This window comes from Liolophura sinensis, chromosome 7, assembly GCF_032854445.1.
Source record: "Liolophura sinensis isolate JHLJ2023 chromosome 7, CUHK_Ljap_v2, whole genome shotgun sequence".
NCBI classification, from domain to species: domain Eukaryota; kingdom Metazoa; phylum Mollusca; class Polyplacophora; order Chitonida; family Chitonidae; genus Liolophura; species Liolophura sinensis.
In genome coordinates, this window is record NC_088301.1 from 32,092,259 (window position 1) to 32,118,689 (window position 26,431).

Genomic DNA, 26,431 nt, shown 5'->3' on the forward strand with positions numbered 1-26,431 from the left:
CACACATTTAACCTTAATCAAGAAACTTTCCTCATGAATGTTCCTCACTACTGCATTACTTCTTTCTAACTCCTAAGGCAATGCATCTAGTATACAGAGCCTTGGAGAATGACCCGGTGCCCATGACGCTGCCTCCACGGCTAATTCCGCCTTCTAAGAGGAAGGGTGGCAGCCGGGCGCCACTGCCTGGGGCAGTACCTGTCCTGCCAATGCCTGGGGCTGTGCCTGTCCTGCCAGTGGCTGGGGGTAGGGCCAGCCCCAGCATGTCTGCTGACTCTCAGGTATGTCATCCAGCCCTGGGGCTAACTTATACAAACTTTGTAAACATTGTTTCGGTAAATTTTACTCGGCCTAGTAGACCTTATGGGGCTTTCCAGTGTAACTGTAGTCATAGGGTGTTCTGATGATAACCAGATCTTTTGAACTAATGATGCTAATGATCGTCTCCTTTAAAGTTTATTCAGGCTGAAAGTCAGGAGCCTGTTGTAGATGTAGCTTTTGATCAGCTACATGCATGTTAAGGCTTAAACCCTTAAGCGGATCTTGCGCAATACAGTTTTTGCGGATCGCAGTGATTGTAGACTTTTTGACCCTACCCAAAAGATTTGTGACCATTGGAGAGTGGAAACGGCTGTGTGCTACAGACTGAGACTGACTGCGAGCATTGTTCTCACACCAAACGAGTATATATGTCGCAGGGTTCGCACAGATCAGGGAAAATCTGGAATATCAGGGAAAGGGAACTGCCTGTCCCAGACACTGGAATGTCAGGGAATTGAAAATTTTAATGGTTTTGTCCTGGAATATCAGGGAATTTGATGTCAACTGTGCTGTAGCAATTTGTAAAAGTCAAACGGCTCCAAAATCCGTGATGTTTGCTGTTATAAAAATTCATATATAAATATAAAATTCATACGTACCGGTACTCGAAATTTGTTCCGTGTTTTTAATGAAGTGGTTTCGGAAATGCCAATGTACAACTCTTGCGGTTAAGGGCATAGGTTTGAATAGGGTTTGAATAGGGCTTCCGAAAGTAACCTAATGGGGATAACTCCTTACTGTACTTATTGAGTATGATGTTTAACATACACAACAATCCAAACTTGCTTGTTCTATCAACTTGCACTAACATTCCCACCAAACACCTGTTGGACAGTTTGAATTTAACGGTTGAACGTTTTAGTAATAATGGACTGAAAAATCATGGAATTTTAAAACCCCATTTCTGTATGAACCCTGATGTCGCAGTATGGTCGCGAAATACTGGCTCTTGCTCGCTAGTTGAAACTCGCTTCATGTGAGACCCGCTTTATGAAGGTAATACATTATGCTTGTCCCATTCTTAAGCGGCAACTGGTTACAACAAAAGCTTAATATTGGTTACGGTTATTTTATACTTCATTCAAGATCCACAGGGTTATACATAGCACAGACGTTGGTGTTAACCATTTGTACTAAACTGAAATCGTTATTAAGGGAGGATGTGTGCCATTTTGAGTAAGCTGAATCGGTTGTTTAGATCAAACTCAGTTCTGTTGTTAGTTACGTGGCAACTCCATTGATCATCTGTGCTACGTGCATTACAGTGGTCTCAAGATTCTTCTTGTTTTGTTATACCTAATAACTTTCAGAACGGTTGAAAGTAACTGATGTTTTAATAAATTATGGATTTGTTATTGATTGAGGATATTGCAGCTTCATTTTTAACTGAAATTGTGAGATTAGCCAGCTTGCTTGTAAAGACTAATGATAGAGGCCTGTTGTGGATCACTTATTATATTTCTGCCTGTTTGTGTATGTTGTAGGCCAAGGCTGCCGCGTGGGTGGTGAATGCTGCTGATAAACTCAACTATGATGCCATATTCAAGAAGGCTGACACAGACGGGGACGGCCTTGTGACAGGAGGGGATGTGAGGGACATCTTCCTGCAGAGCGGTCTCCATAACACAGTTTTAGCTCACATCTGGTAAAAGTTTGATTCAAATTCCGCAGTATGTAGTAAAACTTTTTTTAAAGGTTGATTGATGAGCCTGTTATTAAACAAGTAAAGAAAGTAATAAATGTAAACAGGGTCATTTGTGGTTTTGCCATCTGAAGTTTTTGTTCTAGCTTTTGTTAACTAACATGACTTGTCAGAAATTTCTTCCACCTTTAATTCATAGTAGAGTTCATAGTGTCTAAATTTTTCAACACGGTCCAGTTTTAAAGTAATTCATGTGGATGCCTTGTATTACACTGTAGTGCCCTGACTTTTGAAATCATAAATTTGCCTGATTGTTCAAATTTCACTTTCACTGAGAGTGCTTCCAAGTTTGGTGACCTGCTAATTACCATTCTATGGCCATAAGGAAATCAAATTTGTGCCTGTGTTAGATTCAAACTTACCTCTTACGTGCGAAAAGGGTATTGTTATATGTGCATGCTAAAACTGTTGTCAGGGGAACATTTCCCTGGATACCCACTTCCTGGGTACTGGGTTTTTTCCAACCTTAAAACTGACTATTAAAGTCCAAAATGCTTCACAGTGGCATTATACAACAATCATATAAATAAATAAATACATAAACAAACTGTTAATATGAATTCTTTTCAGGGGTTTATGTGATATTAAGGGCAGTGGAAAGTTAAACAATGAACAGTTTGCTTTGGCCATGCACCTGATGCAGCTCAAAATGAAGGGCGTTGATCCACCCACTCAGCTGACACCAGAGATGATCCCACCAACACTGCGCCCAAAACCGGGCTCTGACCCAGGGGCCTTTGGGGTCATGGTAAGCTCACTCTAATCTTTCAACAAACTTGTTTGACAGAGTAGATTTTATTATATAATTTTACCAAAATGAACAGTGTCATCATTGTGTACTCTAACAATTGTGCTCTTGTCAGAAACAAGTTCTTGATAAAATATTATGATAAAATGTAATTATAGTTGATTTATAGTTGACTTTGAGTTGGAAACAAGCTAAATATTGTTTCAAAAGTTTATAGGTGATATACTTTATTTGTCTTTTAACTTTCTCCTCCACATGCTGTGTCAACCTTTTCAGTCCAATCATGGTGTGATGTATGCTATCATGGTCTTTGTACTATCATAGTAAGTTTAGAAAATTTTGGATTTATACACTAAGGTTAGTATTAAAGCTGGACATGATAACTTTATCTCATTGGGTCTTTGCATGTTTATAGGGATTATGTGAGGCTAAGTTACCTGTAGCTCTGTGTGTTTGGCCTCTCCTCCTGTCGTTATCTGAAGATTGGTTATGATATCCCTAATAAAGTGCCATTCCCATGTTTTCAGGATGGGACCAACTCTGGACCTTACAGCCATGTAGCAGATTTCTCAGCCATAAAGGAACTAGATCTCATTACAAAGGAAATTGATGATATTAAAAGGTAATCTGATGTTCTACATGAGGTGATGTGATGTCACAGTACCTTTCATTGGATAGTGTTGTCCTCAAGGCCTGACGCCGGAATCAGGAAGCAATCTTAGTCAAAATTTCAAATCACTTTTTATAAAATTGTTATTTCTTACACAGCAATTTAAAAATATTGCTTGACAACGTAAATTCTGGGTAAGTTATTGTAAAACAAATTTCAGCTAAAATAATGAAAGGGAACATATTAAATTTAATGATTGAAATTTTTGACGCTAGTCTAAGATCGCTTCCTGATCCTGGGGACTGTGTTACAATTCAAACATTTGACTGCACATTTGGAAAAAAAATCTAAAGATACAAGTAAACATATTTTTAGAGATACTTTTCCATTTCTTCAGAGGCTTACTTCTTCTTTATGTGTTTTTTTTTCTCAAAGAATTGTTTCTAAGCTTCCCTAATTTCACATTGATGACTTTTTTCTTAAATTTTCTGTGTGTGTGTTTTTCATCAGAGAAAAAATCCAGGAGGAGAAGAATCGTGCCCAATATGAGGCTGACATAAAGATCCGTAATGGAGAAGTTCAGACAGCTCAGAAGGAGCTGGACAGCATTACAGCTACACTACAGCAGCTGGAGAATCAGAAGAAAGAGGCTCAGAAACGCCTAGATGAGCTGGATGACAAGGCAAGGCCATCATTTAAAAAATGATCGTTGGGCATAACCCCTATGACCCTCCCCAAAAAAGTAAATTTTGTAAATTATTTTGCATTCATTTTATTGTGATTTTTTTTTTTTCATTTTTTTTGACTTATTAATTTCTGTTACTTTCTGAGTACAGAGTTCTATCTAGTACAAACTAGACATACTACATGTTTTCATCAGTTTTGTTCAATGTTACAGCGGTCCAATTTAGAGCGTAATGTAAAAGAGTATGAAGAAAAGTGTCAAGAAGAAGAAAAGCAGGTGAATATTCTGCGGCGTAAATCGTGCCATCATTCTCTGTGTTCATTGCCTTAGAAAAAAATGCACTGTGTGGGCAAATGCTGAAGCTATTAACCATAATATGAATTGGATAACAGTAGAAGAATGTGGCTTAAACTTCAAAGTACCGGGAAAAAAATCTGAAAATAAAGCTGCATGCGTCAATCAGGAGGAAGATTTTTTTTATTAGTTTGTGTATTAAAGTTTGACTTGAGTAATTGAGTGTTTGAAATCTGTATCACTGTATCAGGTAACTTTTATTTTTCATTCCATCAATCATATTACTGCTCTGTTTTCAGATTAATTCACTGAAGAGTCAAATAACGAATCAGGAAAAATCAGTGAAGGTAATCTACCATAAAGTATTCATGAATAATAACTCTAAAACGAAGATCATGAATACCCTAATTCCTCAACCTTTGTACATATGAAAGAGCAACTTTCAGTGCAGTTTATGCATGTTTTTAATTTGATTTTGGAGACAAAACTACATTGGTTGTATTAGCCAATTTTAGGGCTTCACAAAGATAAATTTTATCTGTCCATACAGAGTAATGCCCTCAGAATTTGCCTGAATAAACACCTTGCAAACATGCGAAAAGGTTGAACTGAAGAATGACAGTATGTGGGAATAAAATAAATTACAGCTGTTACGTCCATTACAGTTATTTCACGGTTCAAGAAGGCATTTCCGGATGACGTGATGCCAGCTCCAGTGTGATCAGTTCTGCCGCTATGCCTTGGGATACCGAATTGTGTCACTCTCTCGTCTCTAGTATCATTTGAAAAAGAGATACAGTAACCTGTTGTTCAAGTCATTTCTGGTTCATTTAAATTGATTTTCCCATTTGGGTCTGTGGCATATTGCAAATTGCAGATCACTTTAATGTGGGATCGTATGTATAGCGCAAAGGCCCACATATAATACATGCTTATGTTGAACAGTTCTTGAAGGATTGGACTTTCATCGTACAAGTAAAAATTTGCATCATTGAAAATTTGTCGACAGACAGCTCAAATCTGTTGACATACGTATGAAAGGCCACAGTTCTTCTGACAAAATTGGAAATAATCCAATATTGTTGGCAGTTCATGTGACCTATAATCACCATTTTATATTAAGGTGCGTAAGTTTGAAATTGTATACTAAAACATGATGATGTTTCAAAAGCTTGGCTCCAAATAGTTTGGGCTGAGGAATGAATGAATGCAAACCTTCAGAGAATTTTGTAGTGGGAGAAAACTGGTTTTCTGCTAAGGGAATCCCACAACGATGCGCAGGTTCCTGGAGAACCTTTTCGCATACGAAACCACAAAGGGACCATTCTGTTGTGAAATGAACATGATAAAATTTTCCACTTTTTCTCTGTGACTAAGCAGCTCTGTATTGGTGGTTAAAATTTGTAATATCCTATGTATGGGCCTGCTATCTTTCAACAGTTCACATTCTGAGGGCCCTGAGGGCAAGATGGTTCAAAATCCGTATTAGGATTGTCACAGCTTTTGTGAATTTTATTAAAGTTTTAATGAAGAGAATAGAGCAAATTATAAACATTTTGTGTTCAGTTTAGGTTTGTACTTGATGGTGTTGTAGGACCAGGAGGAGGAGCTGAACAAACTGAGGTTAGAGCTTAACAGTCTGCGTGATACTGAGTCACAGCTAGAACAAAGCGTGGAGGCCGGCAAACAACAGCTTGAACTACTGGCCAAGTCGCACAAAGATATTCATCTACAGATAAACCAGGTATGGAAAAACTTGCTTACAGGTATGGTTTGTAAACATTAGAGGCGTACTAATCACAGCATCAGCACCTTTCTGCTCAGTTTACATCACTACCACTATACCAGTAAGTATTTTACAGAAAGATAGAGGAAATACTGTCATAAAGACACATTGGTGAAAATTTGCCTCAGCCTTTGGGCACAACGGGGCCCTAACAGGCACTTTGATGATAAACTCACAGAAAGGGCATTAGTGATGAGGCTGAACTTGAAAAAGCCCACGTGTTTCACACAATGAAAACTTTGTATGGTGGCAGTAGTGATGTAAAAGGAGCTGTTGAGTATGGGGCAATTCTTTAGAGCTTGTGTTTGGCCATGTTAACCAGGTAGTTGGGAGAATAAGGTTGTGGTTAGCTCAGGTATCCAACATTACAGCTTGGCAATCGTACCTGTACAAAAACTGGCCTAGTGAAATGAGGCTGGTGTGGGTAAATGCCTATGCAGAAGACCAGATTAACCAGATAAGGGAAGTGTCTTTTGTATGGGCCCAACATTAAAGCAAGAAACGCTGCTAGAATTGTGAATGACATCCAACTAAGTATTTCTGTAGTATGTCTTTTGATGTTATCAGGTGTGTGTCTTAGTATTTCTTACATGATTGACATGTGGTGGTTTTGTTGTGTGTGTTTGGGGCTGTAGGTTTCATGATCAAGACAATAAATTATGCACCTAGTTGCCAGCACTATTTTTCCTGCCGTCATGCACATCATCTGTATTTGATACACCATTGACATCCCGTTCACACACCACTCAGCATGATTCTCACCTTTGGCATGGCCTTCACCTCAGCATGGAGCACATATCTCTGACCCAGCATGTGGATGAAGAAGCCCTGGATGAGCAGTTGATGAGCACTGTGTTTGTTTATGCAGGCCAAGACGAAGATACAGCACATGCAGGATCAGCAAAGAGCTCTGGCTCAGAGCATCGGCTCTTACAGTAACCAGTTTAATGGGGAATTGAACTCTACTCCATTTGCCAGCGACACTGACATCCTGAGTACCAGGGCCACTGTAAGTCCTCCACGTCCTCTGTCTTATAGTCCACCAACACAATCACACAGATAAATCGGACCATTGCTCAAGGGTTAGGGTATCTCATCTCCAGGGATCTAGGGGAAGTGTTACAGGGATGTGATTATGTTCAAGAAAAAAAATGGAATTTTATACCTTATGGTTGTTAAAGTTTACCACATGGAGGTCCAGTTGTCACTACTTAATACAAGAGACAGTTATTGGATACACCATTGCTAAAAATTAGTATAACATGCCACATATAACATGCCGAAGCACAATACTCAGAGTGTAAAACCTCTCTGGATTGATTATTCCACTTCATGAACAAAAATATGTTTTTTCTTTCCAACAAACACTTATGTTATTATTGCAAACAGACCTGTGGATTTGTGAGAGAAAAAAAATCAGAATTCACTGAAATGCCTGGTATTACTGTTGCTGTTATTGGAAATGATGTCAGTGTCAGAATAGTCATTGTCATGAGAGCAAACACAGCTGGTATTTTGTGCCATACAACTCAACCTGTTGACGACTGAGACCCTTAAGATTGATGCTTTTACAGGCCGCAGATGAGTCATTCGATGTACTATGAAGTTTGTCCTTAATTTTGATACCTAACCATGTCTTAGGCCTTCAGAGGCAGCATAATTGTAGACACAAGTAAGACATTCATTCCTTTTAGAGGATCGAGACTTCACACTGCTGAAACTGTAGATACTTTGTTGATAGCACTCTGATATAGATGTCAACAGTATGCATTATAATCCATTATGATACATGTGGCGATTGTTTTTGTAGATTGTCTCTGTGTCTGTAATTTTCTGATGGCTTTTGTTTTACTGGAAATTCATTTTATTAATCCTCGTACACTGTTCTGATTCAGGCTTACTTGTTTAATCTGATCTCCCATAAAGTTGTTGAATATTATTAAATTATGTTATATTATTTGATATTTTCATTTTTATTAATAATTGCAAAGGATATACAGTACAGTCATCATTGTAAACTGTATATTGAGTGTATGTACATGTATGTAGTGTGGTCTGTTGTATGCTTTAAAGATTAAGTCATATTTGTCTTGTCGGCTGTGGCTTTATGTTGTGTTTATTTATTTAATTGATTGGTGTTTTACACTCCAATCAAGAATATATCACATATAAGGATGGCCAGCATTATGGTGGGAGGAAACAGGCAGAGTCCGGGAAAACCTACAGCCATCTGCAGGTTACTGACAGACCTTTCCACGTACGGCTGGAGAGGGACCCAGCAAGATCTCGACTTGAAATCAACATCGCATGATCAGAGGCTCCTGGGTCAGCTATATGTTGTAGGCCAGTGTACTTTACTTCATGTTGTATACAGGATGTGATATTTGTCTTGTAGGTTGATGCTTTCTTGTATGCCATTAGTCTGTTGTATGTGTATCTTTCATGCAGTATGTCATGTTTCTGTTTTAAAATCACCAGGACACCAGAAAGTTGCAGGTTGAAACCATGCCTTGAATTGGGAATTTGAAGATTCCCCTTCTCACTGATTTTTTGGCCGAGGTTTAACGTTTGTTGAAACTACTTGTCTTCCACTATGACATCAACTCACATTTGGGATAATTCAACAGTAACTTGCCAAAGATCAGTGGTTTATCACGGGCACTTTGGTTTGCACTTCCCATAAAAGATAAAGTGACCACCATTATATAAGTGAAAATTTTTTGAGTGTATGGTGTGTAGCAAAACTCAGGTAGTCAATCAACCATTCTGTTTTTGGTTGGAGCTTTATGTTGTAAGCTGATTCTGTCTTTCATGTTGAATCTACATGTGGTGTTTCGTGATTATCTGGTATGTTGGGGCTTCATGCTGTAAGATAATGTCTTGGTGGGGGCATGTATGTCCTCTGTGTCGGGTATATTAAACACATAGGAATACAGGCTCTGGCCGGGTGGTTAACATGGTGAAGGTGTTTACATATACCTTGCCCACACTTGGACACACGCACTTTCTTCACCACAGACTATTCAAATCTATTGACTGTACTGTCGAAAGACTTCTGGTTTCTCTGATTTGAGTGAAAAGGGATGTAAACCTTGTTAGAAAATGAAAGCTCCATACGTGTGCAATACCTCAGGTGAAAGAGTATATATTATAATTGGTCATAGGGGGTGTGAGTCTTCATTTAAGAATATTTCCATGTAAACTTACAGTTTGTCAATTACCGAGTCGCATTTTCACTGGAATTTGGGGGGGGGGGGCGCTCTATGGGGCTATATGTGGTTTTTGACTATATGTAGTTGGGCTATATATGATTGTACATTGTCCTGTATTCATGTGAGCTTTGATTAGGAAACAAAGAAGTACATATTATCATGTTTGTGTTTATGTTACATAGTGGCACTGTTATATACTGGTTGTACTTAGTCTACAATGTATCTGTTGTAGGCTGGCAGCAGCCCTGTAAGCACAATGAGTAACTTCAGTATGGGATCAACAGTAGAAGACTTCAAAGAAGACCCATTCAAGGGAAAGGACCCATTCAGCAGTAGTGGTGAAGCCTCCAACCTAGATCCATTTCAGAATGAGGATCCGTTTAAAGAAAGTATGTGTTCTTGTAATTTCTCAACCAATGGTTTCATTTGATGGTTTTTTTTTTTGTTTATATATATGAACTGTTGCCAACATTTGTCTTGCTACATGTACATTTAATAAAGTCTCATCAGTATATTAGGAAGTATTAATTACAGTGAAAGAATGTATTATACATATACAGTATATTGTTGATAGAATTGAAATGTAGTCCTGGTATAATGTCATAGATGACAATGTTTTGTCAGATTTTTAGCTGTGATTAATCAGATCTTTAAGACAGTCATTATGCCTGTTGGTCAAATTTTCTACTTCCAGTGCTTTAACATGGGCCTCCCATTTTTCAACAGCCTGATAGCAAGACATCCTTAATGGTCTTGTCACAGCTGTTGAGAATTTGCGCATGTTATGTTAAAAACAATCAGGCCTTCCTGGCATGAATGATGTAAACAACTTAACCTGTTTTTCTGTTATGTGTTATTGTGTTTTTCTAGGTGACCCATTTAAGTCAGACACATTTGCGTCCGACCCGTTTGCCTCGGATGACCCGTTTAAAGAGGCATTCCCCTCAGTGGCACCCACAAATACACAGGTAGACTTAAGCTCCTGTCTGTTTCAGTTTTTTAGCTTATGTCATACCCTGAGTGTTGTCGTTTGTTATTTCTTGTGTTATCAATGTTACCTTTGTTGTGTTTAATACGTCTGCAGGTACTTCTCCTAATTATGTCAGTCAAGTTAGTTCTGTCACTTGGATGCAAGAGGTGCGTGTTCAAAACTTTGACAAGGAATTTGTTGATTTCCACACTCACTGCTTGTGGGGCCTTTATGACATTAAGTGGTGAGCAATGCTCGTGTGGCTGTTTGCACAGTTTAAAAGCAGTTGAAGACTACTTGCCTTACATCAGTGTGAGGTACATATCTGACTGTAACATGTGGGTTGTGTTTGTCAGTAACTTGCAGATGGTTTACCCTGGGCACTCCAGTTTCCCACGCACATAGTACTGACCTCCAACAAAAAGTGAAAAATTCTTTGTGTAACAATCAAAATCAAACAATGATGTGAGTGTGCCTGTCTTGTGTAGTTAGAAGAGTACTTACTCCCATATGTTCTGGATTTGTTTCAGAATGATCCTTTTGCTGATAGTGATCCATTTAGCGGGGCTTTCTCCTCCCCCAAGTCCAAGTCAGGGTCATTTGACCCATTTGGGGGAGGCATGGGGGGTGGGGGTTCTCAGGTGAGTGTTATCCAGTAGCAAAACCAGGTTGATCCTCAAAGCTAATCTGTCATAAGCATAATAGTCATTGACCAGCATGAAAACTTTATTGATATATTGGGAGTGGGCAGTGGCCTAGTGGTTAGATGTGATTGTCTCGTACGAATTCAAAATCGGCGTAGGACATTGGATTTGTTGATTCCCCTGCTCTTTGTGATTTTGGGGCGCCTTGGTGACAATAGACGTTCGCCAACTCGTGTGTGGACCACTTGCACAGTCTAACATTTGTTGACTGCTTGTGTTCCACCAATATAATGTGCATATCTCTACATCACTTGTGGGAAAGTTCATCAGTAACTTGCCAAAGGTTGGCACTCGGTTGCCTCCACCCGCAAAATTTGAGTATGGCGCAAAAATAAAATAAAGACTTGTTGCTGCATGTAGATTGAAAATGTATGTTATCCACCAGTATGGCAGAGTAGTTTACATGTATTTCACCTTTGAAACCATTGCTGATTTTGTTAGCTCTGTTGATTTTAGAAAGGTGTTGTGAGATCTGGGGCCGATTTCACAAAGGCATTTTTGACTGAAGTCAAAATTTTAAATACACTCTTGAGGTTTACTTTTGGGGTTTTAGAAATTAAAATTTTGTTTCCCTCATCAGTGTTATCTTAAAATAAATGTGTCCAACTTTCAGTACCAAGAATTAAGCATCGTACAGAGTTTTTAAAATTTTGACTCAAGTTAGGAAGGGTTTTATGGAAGAGACTCCTGTTCTGAGGATAGAATGATATCCCGTTGGTAAAGTCTAATCTAAAATCTAGGTCTAATCTTATGACCACACAATGCCTATAAATATTCATTTTTCAGACAATTTTTAAGACAAGTACTGAAAAAATGTGTAGAGTTCATTCAGACCATGTTAGTTTTGTAAAGGATTAGAGAAATACTTTATTATATTTTTTTTATTTATTCATATGATTGGTGTTTTATACTGTACTCAAGAATATTTCACTTGTTCATCACCCTCCAGCTTTATGGTTTGAGGAAACTGAGCTGGAGGAAACCCACAACATCTTCAGAATGCTGGCGGACCTAGATATATGATGTTTCAGTGTGAGGTTGGCCTTAAATGTTTTTTTTTTTTTTTTCATTTCAGAAAGCTGGTGCTGATATATTTGGTAGTGATCCTTTTTCTCCAAAGTCTAGATCTAAGCGCACTGAATCTCCCACACCAGCTTTACCTCCCAAACAGAAGAAGCAGCCCCCGCCCAGGCCAGCCCCACCCCGGCCAAAACTTAGCCCAGCCACCACAAAGCCAGTCACAGCTGACCCCTTTGGAAGTGACCCATTTGCAGGCTCAGACCCGTTTGCTAGCTCCACAGCCTCCTCAGATGCTTTTGCCAACTTTGCAGACTTTAGTCCCAGCAAGGTAAGCTTTCATAGTCATCCTGGAAAGTGCAGGAAGTGTAAGCAATAGCATCGTTGAAAGTCTGGAAATGTTAGCAATATAGTGCAATAGAAACCCTGGAGATGGCAATAGTTTCAGGGACTGCCTGGGAATTTAAGCCAGTTATTGTGCCATTGAACATTTGGCAGTGGAGAAGACAGTGTCAATGAAAGGCTGGACATGTGAATAATAGTGCAACTGAAAGTCTGAAAATGTGAACAATAGTGTCACTGAAAGTCTGGAAATTCATAGAGCAGTGTCAAAATCTAGTCATGTGAACAAAAGTTTAACTGAAAGTCTAAACATGTAAACAATAGCATCACTGAAAGTGAAAATGTAAAGAGCATTTTCAGTGAAAATCTCGTCATGTGAACAAAAAGTTTGACTGTAAGGCTGAACATGTAAACAATAGTGTCACTGAAAGCCCAGAAATGTAAAGAACATTGTCAGTGAAAGTCCGGAAAATATTTGCGTCATAAAACTGGAAGAGCTTTATTCGTATTTTCATCTTCATCGTATGGGTTCAAATTCTTGCATATGTGCTGAAAATTGAGGGCAAACAGAGGGAAAAAGACAACAGTTATATCCAGTTTGAGTAGGTTAAACCCTGGTTTGGAAATGTTGTCATCTGAGTGTTGTAAGGCACTAGATGAAAATACACCTGATTTACAGCAGAAATGCATGTGCTGATTTATGGACAAATCTATGTTATGAGCTATATTGAACATTAATGCTTGAATTCTCTGATTTATTTTTAAGAATCTTTCTTTACAGATGATCAAGATTACTATTTTTACTGATGCATGTGTGTAGTTGATGTTTTCTAAAGCTTTAAATTGCATATGCTTTTTAGTTGGTTGGTGGTGTTGCTTTTTTTGATCATGTTACGGTGTAAATGGCAAAATGTTTTTGGCTAAATATTCAATAATGATAGAGATGGTTCTTAGAAAGCTTCCAGGGTGACATACATGTAATAAACCTGAAATAATCAGCTTGTTACAAGAGTTTTGGATTACATCAATCCTTAGATTTAATCTTATTCGTAGCCTATCATTATTTAAATTGTATATCAAAATGGGTTAAAATAACATAAAATTAGTGAGAACAACTTTGTTAAAGTGACTCTTACATCATTTACCAAAGTTTTTTCCTACCCCCAGTTTCTTATTGTGGCAGTAGAAGGAGGGAATGGAAATGGACTTATTTTGTAATCAGAAGTGAAGTGTAATCTAAAACTCTTGTCTACATTTTGATTCTTTTATGTAGTCTCTAGTGATAACAGATCAAATAACAGTATTTGGTATTTTGTAATATCGCCATGACTAACATGGTTTTGAGCTGTAATCTGCTTTTGATCTTTACTTTTAGTTTCATTTTTTCTGTGTTCTCCCATTTTTCTCTCCATCTCCAGTTTGAAGAGGACAAGTCAGCTTGGGGGTCAAACCAGTGACCAATCAACACTTGCCATGTAACTAATTCAGCCAATCTCTGCTCTTTCTACTAGATTCTGCACTTGTAACCTTAACTGCTTCTAGTTTATGTAGAATTAGACCACAGTTTAGATTTGGTCTTGTTTTCCTTGTAGCATCTAACTATTAATGCCTGCTTTGTTTGGATTAAATAATAAGCATGATCCAGTTCCTAATATGACAGAATCAAACTTCCTCTTTATTTTCTTTGCTGAATTATGAGTGCCAGGTCAATGGCAGACTTTAGATCTTTACTGTTTAAATAGTGTTTTGTGGCCAGATTTGAAAGACTTTGCCATATAATTGCCTACTAAAAAGAAGAATGATACCTGAAAGTTTTATGTTAAGACAAATCTATATGGTAGAACAGTTTTAAATGTTGACATGAGTTAAGAATTGCTAACAATAACTCTTTTGGCGGGGCCCCTGTGGCTGAGGTGGTTAGCGTGCCAGTGCCGTGCAATGACCCAAGAACCTCTCACCAATGTGGTTGCTGTGAGTTCAAGTCCGTCTCATGCTGGCTTCCTCTCCAGTCTGCCAGCCCCCAGCAAATGGTCACATGTTTCCCCTGGTTTCTCTGCTCAGTTTCCCTCCACCATAATGCTGGCGTCCGTTGTATTAGTGAAATATTCGCAAGTGCTGTGAAAAACACCAATCAAATAAGTAAATAAGTAAACCATTTTGTGTGCCTTCAGGTGGAAGTGTAACCACATTTTTCAGCAAATTGAGCTATTTGTACCTCAATTACAGTAGTTCTGATCCCCAGCTTGTTTCTCCCGCTAACAGTCTCCAGTGTGTTCTCATCAGTCAGTTTTATCCCTCAATCATCTCTGCATGGCTTTTCCCTTTGCTTACAGCCCTTTACCCAAGATCTCGCATCCCAGCATGTACCATAATATGCACTCCTCCACCTTTGCTTACAGCCTTTACCTGAAGTCCGGCACTCTGGCATGTCCCTTAATATGTATTCCCCAACCTAAACAAAGTTTAAATATGTTAATTTCTGGATTGGTGCTTAATGTCATACTCTACAATTTTTCACTTTATGCACAAAAGCAGTCCAATTTATGGGTAATGGACCGAAGTGCTGCTATGATCACATACATAAATTACATAGTTTGTTGTGCATATTGTCAGTGTATATTCACTTGGAAGTATGTGGTAAGTCATGTGTACACATTTCTTTACTGTACATGCTCTTCTTTTCGTAACAACCATACAGGCATTATAACCACATACCAAGGTATTATGACCACATACCAAGGTATTATAACCACATACCAAGGTATTATGACCACATACCAAGGTATTATGACCACATACCAAGGTATAATGACCACATACCAAGGTATTATAACCACATACCAAGGTATAATGACCACATACCAAGGTATAATGACCACATAACAAGGTATTATAACCACATACCAAGGTATAATGACCACATACCAAGGTATAATGACCACATAACAAGGTATTATAACCACATACCAAGGTATAATGACCACATACCAAGGTATAATGACCACATAACAAGCTATTATAACCACATACCACGGTATTATAACCACACAACAAGGTATTATGACCACATACCAAGGTATTATGACCACATACCAAGGTATAATGACCACATAACAAGGTATAATGACCACATACCAAGGTATTATAACCACATACCAAGGTATTATGACCACATACCAAGGTATTATGACCACATACCAAGGTATTATAACCACATACCAAGGTATAATGACCACATACCAAGGTATTATAACCACATACCAAGGTATAATGACCACATACCAAGGTATAATGACCACATAACAAGGTATTATAACCACATACCAAGGTATAATGACCACATACCAAGGTATAATGACCACATAACAAGGTATTATAACCACATACCAAGGTATAATGACCACATACCAAGGTATAATGACCACATAACAAGCTATTATAACCACATACCACGGTATTATAACCACACAACAAGGTATTATGACCACATACCAAGGTATTATGACCACATACCAAGGTATAATGACCACATAACAAGGTATAATGACCACATACCAAGGTATAATGACCACATACCAAGGTATAATGACCACATAACAAGGTATAATGACCACATACCAAGGTATAATGACCACATACCAAGGTATTATAACCACATACCAAGGTATAATGACCACATACCAAGGTATAATGACCACATACCAAGGTATTATAACCACATACCAAGGTATTATGACCACATACCAAGGTATAATGACCACATACCAAGGTATTATAACCACATACCGAGGTATTATAAACACATACCAAGGTATAATGACCACATAACAAGGTATAATGACCACATAACAAGATATTATAACCACATACCAAGGTATAATGACCACATAACAAGGTATAATGACCACATACCAAGGCATAATGACCACATAACAAGGTATTATGACCACATACCAAGGTATTATGACCACATACCAAGGTATAATGACCACATAACAAGGTATAATGACCACATAACAAGATATTATAACCACATGCCAAGGTATAATGGCCACATACCAAGGTATAATGACCACATACCAAGGTATTATAACCACATACCGAGGTATAATGACCACATAACAAGGTATAATGACCACATAACAAGCTATTATAACCACATACTAAGGTATTATAACCACACAACAAGGTATAATGACCACATAACAAGGTATTATCACCACATACCAAGGTATAATGACCACATAACAAGGTATAATGACCACATACCAAGGTATTATCACCACATACCAAGGTATAATGACCACATATCAAGGTATAATGACCACATACTAAGGTATAATGACCACATACCAAGGTATTATAACCACATACCAAGGTATTATAACTACATACCAATGTATTATGACCACATACCAAGGTATAATGACCACATAACAAGGTATTATAACCACATATAATGACCACATAACAAGGTATAATGACCACATACCAAGGCATAATGACCACATAACAAGGTATTATGACCACATACCAAGGTATTATGACCACATACCAAGGTATAATGACCACATAACAAGGTATAATGACCACATAACAAGATATTATAACCACATGCCAAGATATAATGGCCACATACCAAGGTATAATGACCACATACCAAGGTATTATAACCACATACCGAGGTATAATGACCACATAACAAGGTATAATGACCACATAACAAGCTATTATAACCACATACTAAGGTATTATAACCACACAACAAGGTATAATGACCACATAACAAGGTATTATCACCACATACCAAGGTATAATGACCACATAACAAGGTATAATGACCACATACCAAGGTATTATCACCACATACCAAGGTATAATGACCACATATCAAGGTATAATGACCACATACTAAGGTATAATGACCACATACCAAGGTATTATAACCACATACCAAGGTATTATAACTACATACCAATGTATTATGACCACATACCAAGGTATAATGACCACATAACAAGGTATTATAACCACATACCAAGGTATTTATGACCACATACCAAGGTATTATGGCCACATACTTGTACCAAAGCCTTTATTTTGATTTCTCCTGTGAGTTATGGTAAATGACCTTTGCCCATGACTAAGTTGCATGTTTTGCCTGATTCTAAGAATGGTATTGATCTTAAAAAGGTTTTTTGAGGGTTATTTGGATAGGATCACGATATCTTACTGGAATCATGTAAATTTCAGGACTGAAAATGATATAATTTTTTCCAAACTTTCAGATGATTTACTGTATTTCCATATCAGTAACTTTGCATGTGGTTATAGTAACAAGTTACCAGATGTATTAGTATGATGGTGGTCAGAGGTGTTAGTAAAATTTGAACAGGACAGAAATCAGAGAAAATCACTGCACCTTGGCACTTATAGGGAGGTTACCCAACAATTCTCCAAAAGTAATACTGTACCTGAACAAACATCAAAAATGCTGTCATTAGTCAGTGGCTAGTGGTTTCTGGGAGAAGCCATTGCACTGACTGACCAGTGTACACTCTTGTCAGTATGTATAACAATTAATCGATCCTCACATTTCATATCTTGAAGTCACACTTAACAAATCGCTCATGCTGTATAAAGTCTTCGCGTGCATGGTGCATGGCTAGTTTGGGTTAAAACGGATGTACATAAGTGTGCTACTTCAAAGAACAGATCGGGGCCTCCGCGGCTCAGTTGGTTAGCGCGCTATGGCAGCGCAATGACCCAGGAGTCTCACCAATGCGGTCGCCGTGAGTTCAAGTCCAGTTCATGCTGGCTTCCTCTCCGCCCGTAAGTTGGAAGGTCTGCTAGCAGCCTGCGGATGGTCGTGGGTTTCCCCCGTCCTCTGCCAGGTTTCCACCCACCATAATGCTGGCCGCAGTCGTATAAGTGAAATATTCTTGAGTACGGCGTAAAACATCAATCAATCAAAGAACAGACAGCCTTTGGATAAAGTACGTATCATCTGAAAAACCATTTGGGCTGATTCCTAGTTTGGTTGTCAGGATTTCTTGACTGAATAAAATGTTGATAAAGCCTCAGGCTCTAAGATGAACACTATCAGATGTGGTAAAAAAGAGCAGTGTCACCAGTTCTGTATAGCTGCTGAACATCCTCTGATTACTATATTTTTCTATTCACCGTAAATGTGCTTGGAGATCTGCATCTACATGTATTTGCCTATTTAAAGTGGCAGTAGAAGTTCAAGTCTTCAGCAGCAATACAGAATCTATGCTTCAGCGTTGTCCATCGTAAAACCTCAAAGTTTTTGACATTTTATTTACAGTGAAAAAAAAGTATGAAAATCATAAAAAGACTTTGAGATTTGGAATCTTCATGAAAACATCTGTGAGGCTTGGTAGGCTTTTTAAATTTATCTATGCAGATGTATATATTTTTTTTTCATGGTTTTATTTTTGCATGTGGTAAAGTATGATTTACCCTAATGGTAAGTTTCTTGTGATTTTTGCGATGTGCTCAGTTTTCAGGTGAAGATGGAGAGATGGCATGGGCAGTGAAAGAAAGCAAAAAACTGGACAAGCAGAGGAAACGTCAACAAAAAAAAGAGGAGTCCGATTTGAAGTTGGCCCTTGCGTTGAGTAAGCGGGATTCCAAGAGGGAGCGGGATTCCAAGAGGGAGAGTGAAGCCTAGCCAGGACTCAGACAATTAATTGTTCACACTGATCATGGAGTTTTTAGTCAGGCTTTAAATAATACCTAAATGTTGACCATTCTCCACCATTTTTACTTTTTCTGTACTAGTAACTTGGGAAATTCAAGCTGCTTGAATTCTTACTGCCACCAAAGAGCCAAAATATACACAAAGCCTTTTTTTTATTTTTTAAATGAATACAAAAATGTTGTAATTTTGATAGCTTCATGTGTAGTTTAATTTAGAAGATGGCAGTTTTTAAATTCAATGAAATTAACAACTTGCAAAACAACATTTGCCTGAGGTCTTCCATGTCATTCCACATCAGCACAATTACACATGGGATTTGCTAAGCTCTGGAATGCTTTAAAGGGATAGTGACAGCAGGCACTAAGTGAAAGCAGGCATCAGTATATTCAAATACACGTAGACATAATCAGTACTGATTGGCTAATAGTAGCTTTAACCTAAGCGCTATATTTACTATTTAGGTCACATCAGCTTGGGCACAAAAGCTTCATTCTGAATGTAATTGTTATTACACAGCCAGTATACTGAGTTTGACTTAAACACTGAGGCATCAGTTTCGGTTTCCTTTAAAATCGCTATGTAGAACAATTTTTAGCACTTGTTTCGGGACCAAAACTTGAACCCTGTGCAGCCATATGTGACGTGAGAATATGCCATATGAGAACTGCAGTTCGATTCATTGCATCACATGTAAGATTTCTTTCAATAATAGGCTCAACCATTTATTTTGTACATATACATATGCATAATATGTTTCAGTTAGGCTATCTTTTTTGCTTTGAGACATTTAATTTAGGCATGAAAGCTCTATCCTCTAGTGTTTTGATCAGCAGGCATGGTGGAGCTTGTGGAAGCCCAGTCTGTTATTCTAAATGAGCTCTTCCATAAAACTGCTAGTATTCCTGCCATGTCTCAGCCTTTTAAATTTGTTGGTGGAATATCACAGCTTTTCCATTTACCCTAAGAAATAGAATAACCAAGCGAAGAGGCCTGACAGTATCAAAAGACTTTTTGGTATGTATGTGATTACAAGTATGTATGTCGTGTGAGTATCTGAGGAAGTGCACGTGTATTATTACAACTGTGTGACATGGATTTGAAATTCAAAGCTGTTATAAACATTTTCTTTGGCTTGTTGCCCGACTTACAAGAAGACATATAAGATTTGAAATTAGCCAACAATGAATGTTACCTGCCCAACATGGCGTGGCTTAAGAAGGTGGATTCAGTTTTATTTGGCTGTTCACTATTTCACATGATAACAGCAACTACTGTATCGTGGTATTTTCACCTGTTTTTGGTACATTGATTCCCGTCTGTTTTGCTAGGGAGACTGGCCACATTGCTACTATTCTGTTCTTTCACTGTGTAATAGTGTTGTGGCTTCCAGTGGGAAATGGTGAAAAGAATTACTGTAAAGATCTTTTTTCAGGGCTAATGCACAAAAGAATCAAGAAATATATAGTAAGTATGATATGGGTAGACACATGAATGAGGAGTGCATATTATGTTAGAGTATGGCTGCCAATCAGTGGGGTAGGTTGTTGACGTCAGACTTTTTAATTTATGTTTAAGGGTATGAAGAGATATGCTGATTTTTTAGAACAGTTTTACAATTTACAGCCGTAGCTTTGTATAAAAAAAATAAGATCAGTCTGCAGGTACATGTGTGTGAGAATTTGACAGGAGACGATTGTGACTTCTTGACTTCATTACACCCATGTCTTGATGAGATCGGTCATTTGTGTTAACGTAATGTTACACTCCGATCATTGTGATTACATAACGGTTGTCTGTAAAGAGGAAGGTTTGGAGATTCCGGTGCGGCCAATGTCCTCGGGCATGGTGGGCAAACTTCTAGGATACTTCAGGTGATCATACATGAAGTTTTGGTGACGATCATTTGACTTTCCACTAATATAGCATACACATTAAGCTCACACTGCTGGTGAAACTCTATTTCACACATGGGGACATTGTCATTTGATTGGTAAATGTTAGTGATTTACTCGAGGCTGTACTGTTTCCCCCACCCATGATACTAGCCAGCGTAGCATAAGTGTAATATTCAGGACAATGGCGTTTTAACACCATTAAATTTGTCAGTCACTTCCTGGAAAGATTTAATTATGCAAAGGCCTTTACAACGCTGAATTCTAGATGTGATAATATGACTAGTAATAAGTAATACCATGTGATACTTGAGTCATCTGGAGGACTTGCAGTCTTGTGTTTTTTTTTCTGTTAGCAAGCAATAACAGTTTACGACGTGAGCAAACATTTTCAAAGGAAGCACGGTGGGAATAAGTGATCTGTGTTTTACTTCTGGATAACACATGTCCATTCATAAGGACAATGATGCAAATTTTTGAATTATCAAACTTCAGAGCTTCGCAGTGAAAGGTTTCTTGGCAGAGTAATGCCTTTTGTGGCTGGGTGGTTGGTGCTCAGTCCCTCATTGCGGGTGGTTAAGTGCTGTTTGATCCCTCACTGTGAATGTTTGGGTGTTGTTTAAAACCTTGTGGGTGGTTACTTGATGCCTAAAGCCTCGTTGTGGGGTTGTGGGTTGTTATTTGCTGCCTAAAACCTCGTTGTGGATGGGTGGTTGGTATCTAATACCTCCTTGTGGGTGGTTAGTTGCTGTGTAACACCACCTTGTGGGTGGTTAGTTGCTATCTAATACCTCCTTGTGGGTGTTAGTTGCAGTCTAATTCCTCCTTGTGGGTGGTTAGTTGCTATCTAATCCCTCCTTGTGGGTGGTTAGTTGCTATCTAATCCCGCCTTGTGGGTAGTTAGTTGTTGCCTAATCCCTCCTTGTGGGTTACGTATTGGGTTTTTTTGCCACTTTTCCAGTTTGCAGTTACATCCTTGTTTTCACCAAGTTCTAAAAATGTGCATGATGTTTGCAACACAAAATTGAGTTCCTGAAATATGGAGCTTCCACGGGCTCGTCCTTAAGTTTTAGGGACTGGCGTGTTGATGATGGTATGCCAGTCGTGTGTATGATTAGGAGTGTATTCCGGAGGCGTGATGAATAGGTTTTGTACTAGTTTGTAATACTGGAAGGAATGCTTGATGTGTGCTTGTTTCCCTTGAACATACATGTAAGGGGTACCATGATGGCCAAAGCTGTGCCCTCTGTACAGATATATAGTGCACATAAACGCGCAATAAATTTGAAATGTTTGCATATTATTTTACATTGAAAAGAAACTCCACATTTTAGAGCTGCAAATTTGTTTGAAACGAGAATAATTCCTTTAGAAGTTGTATATATAATATGGTCTGTTCTGTTTTGTTTTGGTAACAACCCTAGTCAGTCGTTGTCAGCGCCCCATATGTAACCATTCTGGATTGTTCAGGTGGATTAACTTGCGTTTGACAATCAGTAATGTTTTGTATTAGACTGTGTTGTTCCATTCTAGTCATTGGAGCCTTAAAGATGAATCGTGCTCAGGGATAGGCGTAAAATGTGTTTGATTCACAGCTAAAGATGATTGGGGCTTTTCAATTTTATTATCATATATGCTAATTTCGCCTAGTTTTTCACCATGACGTCTAAATAAATGACATCATTACGTTTACGCGGGTCACTGTCTGTTAGGTTCGTAGGAACCAGCAATTCCAAGTCATGCTAATCTTGTGATAGAAGGTACACTGTACAAGGCGGGTGCACCTGTGGAAATGCAATACCGGCTATGATTGAGTTTGTAAAACTTGCTCTTACGATATTGTATTATATCACCGAACTAGCTAATACCCATGTGCGTAGTATCATCCACAGATTGATTGTTGGTACAGTGTATATGAAAAGCCTGTAGCCAAAAGTTTCTTAGGGTTTAAACTGTCGTAGGTAGCGCTCGATATGCACACAGTAATATACAGCTTGAACATTCTTGTAGGCCTAATATATATACTCAGATGTACGAAATTCGTTCATTATAAAAAAAATATTTTACTGTCTCCCATTTAGAGACATGATTTGCCTAGCCCTTCGGTAGTATCAAGTGTTTTTCCTTGAAGAGTTGTGAAGCAGTCGCTTTCATGGATATACCGGAACTACACTGTTGATCTACAATACGAGGATTTTCAGCCATGTGTATCACGGCCTTCAGTGTACGTTATAGGCAGACAAGTTGACGTTTTATTCATGCAGTAATGTATATATGGTATACAGTATTTATAGCAGATTGTGTATTGGACGTAATTGTTATTGTTGGTGCTGAATGTTTTTCGTTTAATATGCTGTAACTTTATGAGAAAAAAATCCCCTGTTTTTACACCAAATTCCCGCCATAAGCTATAACCTGTGACCAGGGAGTCTTGTATGGGTGTACAATTGTGTGTCTGGCCGACATCCCCAAACGGGATAGAGGTCGTGTAATTTAGCTTCTGTACATAGTCCTCACGGAAACATAACTTGAAAATTGATGCACAACTGTATCGAGTTGTCTTGGTTGTATCTCATTTATTTATTTCCTTGATTTGTGTATTACGCCGTACTCAGGAATATTTCACTTATACGACAACAGCCAGCATTGTAGTGAAAGAAAACTGGTTTATCTCATGTATGATCCAGCTTTAAAGGCCACATTGTCTTGTTGGTGTTAAGCAAAGCCCTGGCAGTCTTTCCTGTATTGACTTTTCGCTATAACTATACCAAAGAACATTCTACTCGTAGTTCGTCCGCTGTCGAATTCTTGTTCGTATTTCAAATAGTCAAATCGACTCCCTGATTTTTCACTTAGTGGATTCACTACTGGAAGGGAAATTCTGATTGTTACAAACACTTGATCTCTAGTTAGCGACATGTCACAGGGAGCACTGACTTAAAATGAGACAAGTATTTTCCTGGCTGCAGCCATGTAACAGCTAAATGGCTGAATTTGAAACAGAATATTAAGTGTCTCCGAATTGCGAATCTAGCTTTGCGGGCAGAGTGTGGTGAACTATCAGAACTCGTTTGCGGCGTTATGGTTTAAACTTTTGAGTGATTTCTGTTGTTATGCCGAACTGCCTTCGTTAAGACGACGACCCTATAACATAATGCGAGATGTAAGTGTTTATGGGGTTTTGCATGTTGACAATAAGCGGTCGATAAAGCTGATGTGGCCGTGTACAGTCTGTCATTAATGTAGCGTGTATATTGTATTCACATGTGGAGGAAGTTGGTCAATAACTTGTCCAAGGTCGCTGGTTTACCCGGAAAGCGCGGTATCCTCATGTAAAACTGTCTGCCATCGAATGCGGGAAAAATACTGGAGAATGACTTCTGACAACAATCAATTAATAAACACAGCATTTAGCATGGCTATGCTGTTTCCACCGAAAAAAAAATTTGAGAGTGACCTTTTAGAAATCAACACGTCATATCTGAATCGCACTGTCACGGATCTGACAGGTTGAATCTCTTGTTTTCACACGAAAGACAGAAGACGCCCCGTGTGGAAAAACTCGCTACTTTTATTACCAAGCTTGGGTATCGGCAGCAAATAGACCGCATGATCCATGCCTGTAAAAAGATTCCCCTAGCATCTTTAAGTAACAAATGAACATGTAGTAAGATAAAGACGCCAAGCTTTTTCATAAGTGCTTCGTATATTACTTCATTTTGGCCAGTTTTTACATGTGGAAAACCTAGAAAAATCTGTTGAATTACAATCTTGCTATTACTGTAACTATACATCAGTAATTCACTACAACCTAGTCTCGGCATGGCATAGATATGTAAATCATTGATGTATAACAGACTTTCTTCTTTTGATAAATCACAGTGTGTTTCATATGAAAGTGACATTTTAAAAAATATAAATATTAAAACTTAAATAACTCGCATTGATGTATATATATATACATATATATGTCCAAGCAACCCCGTTTAATAGATTTATATGTTAAAATGTAAAAGAAGTATTTCAATATTGGAGGTCGAAAATGTGCCAAGTTAAAGAGAAAATGGAGTGTACACGATAAACCGAGCTCACAATTTAGTCACACAAGGTCCCTGGCGAGTTTGGAAACGTAATTGAGCACTCTAATGCTGATGGGTTATGTATTAGGTCATTAGATTTGACGATGCATGGAGCAAATAAAAACCTAATCTACAGCAAATTACTTGAAACTCGTGTATCATTGTTGTCTCAGGCTTAAGTAAACCGTGAAATCTGGCACGCTCAGGCTCCAGTAATCTCGCAGTAACAAGTCGTGGATTCTCACAATCAGCAATAACTGGCTAAACGCATCATTTATCAACAGCATGTCACATTCACCATCAATAACCTATCGAATTCATCATCCTACACAATCCTTAATAACATGTCAAACTCGTCATCCATCCACAATCAGAAATAGGTCAAACTTGTCATCCTTCACAATCCCAATGATCTGTCTTACTCGTCATCATTCACAATCATCGATAGCAGGTCAAAATCGTCATCCTTCACAATCATAAATAACATGTTTAAATCATCAATAGCAGGACAAACTCGTCATACTTCAAAAAGTAATAACCGGTCAAACTCATCGTCTTTCACATCAATAACCGGTCAAACTCGTCATCCTTCACAATCATTAATAACAGGTCAAACACGTCATCCTTCACAATCCCCAATAACCGTCAAACTCGTCAGCCTTCACAATCACCAATATTTTAACTTGCTATCCTTCACAATCATCAATAACTGTTTCAAAATCCTCATCGTCAAACTTTATCCTTCACAGTCATAAACGGGCAAGTTGTGATCTTAAGACAACCATTCATAACCAGACCAGCAGTCCATGCTTCACAACGCTTCATAAATGAGAAACTGTTAACCTTTCACAACGATTCAAAACCAGACAAGCTGTTCGTGCTTCACAACTATTCATAATTAGACAAATGTTTCATGCTTTATTACGATTCTTAACTAAGATATGTTCATCTTCATAACGATTCATAAAGAGACATGATGTTCGTCCTTCACAAAGATTCATGCCGAGAGCTGGTGATCCTTTGCAACGATGATAGCCGCAAACTTCACCTTTCAGAGCTAATCCAACAATACAATACAAACTATCCATCTTTTAAAAATCGTGAATCTGTTTTAGATAATCATTAGCAATGTGTGACAACTAGTAAGGCGTGTATATCAAATCTAAAATGTACTAAGGCATATAGCTTCTCTTTAAACCGACCGTTTCTGTAGTATATAGTAAAAATCCACTTTTCTTGCAAACCATCTGAAATGTTTTCTGCGTGAAAAGATCCTGATAATGCTAACCATGTATACAAACTAGAGCTGACGGGATCTGGGTATATATATAGAATATCTGATTTT

The 26,431-nt window shown here is 38.2% G+C and overlaps 1 protein-coding gene across 2 annotated transcripts in view; it reads left to right on the forward strand.

Moving 5' to 3' along the window:
* Window positions 1–19,084, forward strand: part of LOC135469944 (epidermal growth factor receptor substrate 15-like 1) — a 29,160-nt gene extending 10,076 nt beyond the window's left edge. The window contains exons 8-22 of one of the 2 annotated variants that reach the window (XM_064748600.1): window positions 78–281; window positions 1,806–1,966; window positions 2,594–2,771; window positions 3,299–3,393; window positions 3,892–4,063; window positions 4,280–4,342; window positions 4,660–4,707; window positions 5,955–6,104; window positions 7,015–7,155; window positions 9,591–9,747; window positions 10,229–10,326; window positions 10,859–10,969; window positions 12,108–12,380; window positions 13,810–13,866; window positions 18,915–19,084. In XM_064748600.1, the coding sequence (XP_064604670.1) occupies window positions 78–281; window positions 1,806–1,966; window positions 2,594–2,771; window positions 3,299–3,393; window positions 3,892–4,063; window positions 4,280–4,342; window positions 4,660–4,707; window positions 5,955–6,104; window positions 7,015–7,155; window positions 9,591–9,747; window positions 10,229–10,326; window positions 10,859–10,969; window positions 12,108–12,380; window positions 13,810–13,848 (1,890 nt within the window). In that variant the 3' untranslated portion in view covers window positions 13,849–13,866; window positions 18,915–19,084. The remainder of the gene's footprint in view (window positions 1–77; window positions 282–1,805; window positions 1,967–2,593; window positions 2,772–3,298; window positions 3,394–3,891; window positions 4,064–4,279; window positions 4,343–4,659; window positions 4,708–5,954; window positions 6,105–7,014; window positions 7,156–9,590; window positions 9,748–10,228; window positions 10,327–10,858; window positions 10,970–12,107; window positions 12,381–13,809; window positions 13,867–18,914) is intronic. The other variant, XM_064748601.1, reaches the window with a different exon arrangement.
* The last annotated feature ends 7,347 nt before the right edge of the window (window positions 19,085–26,431 follow it).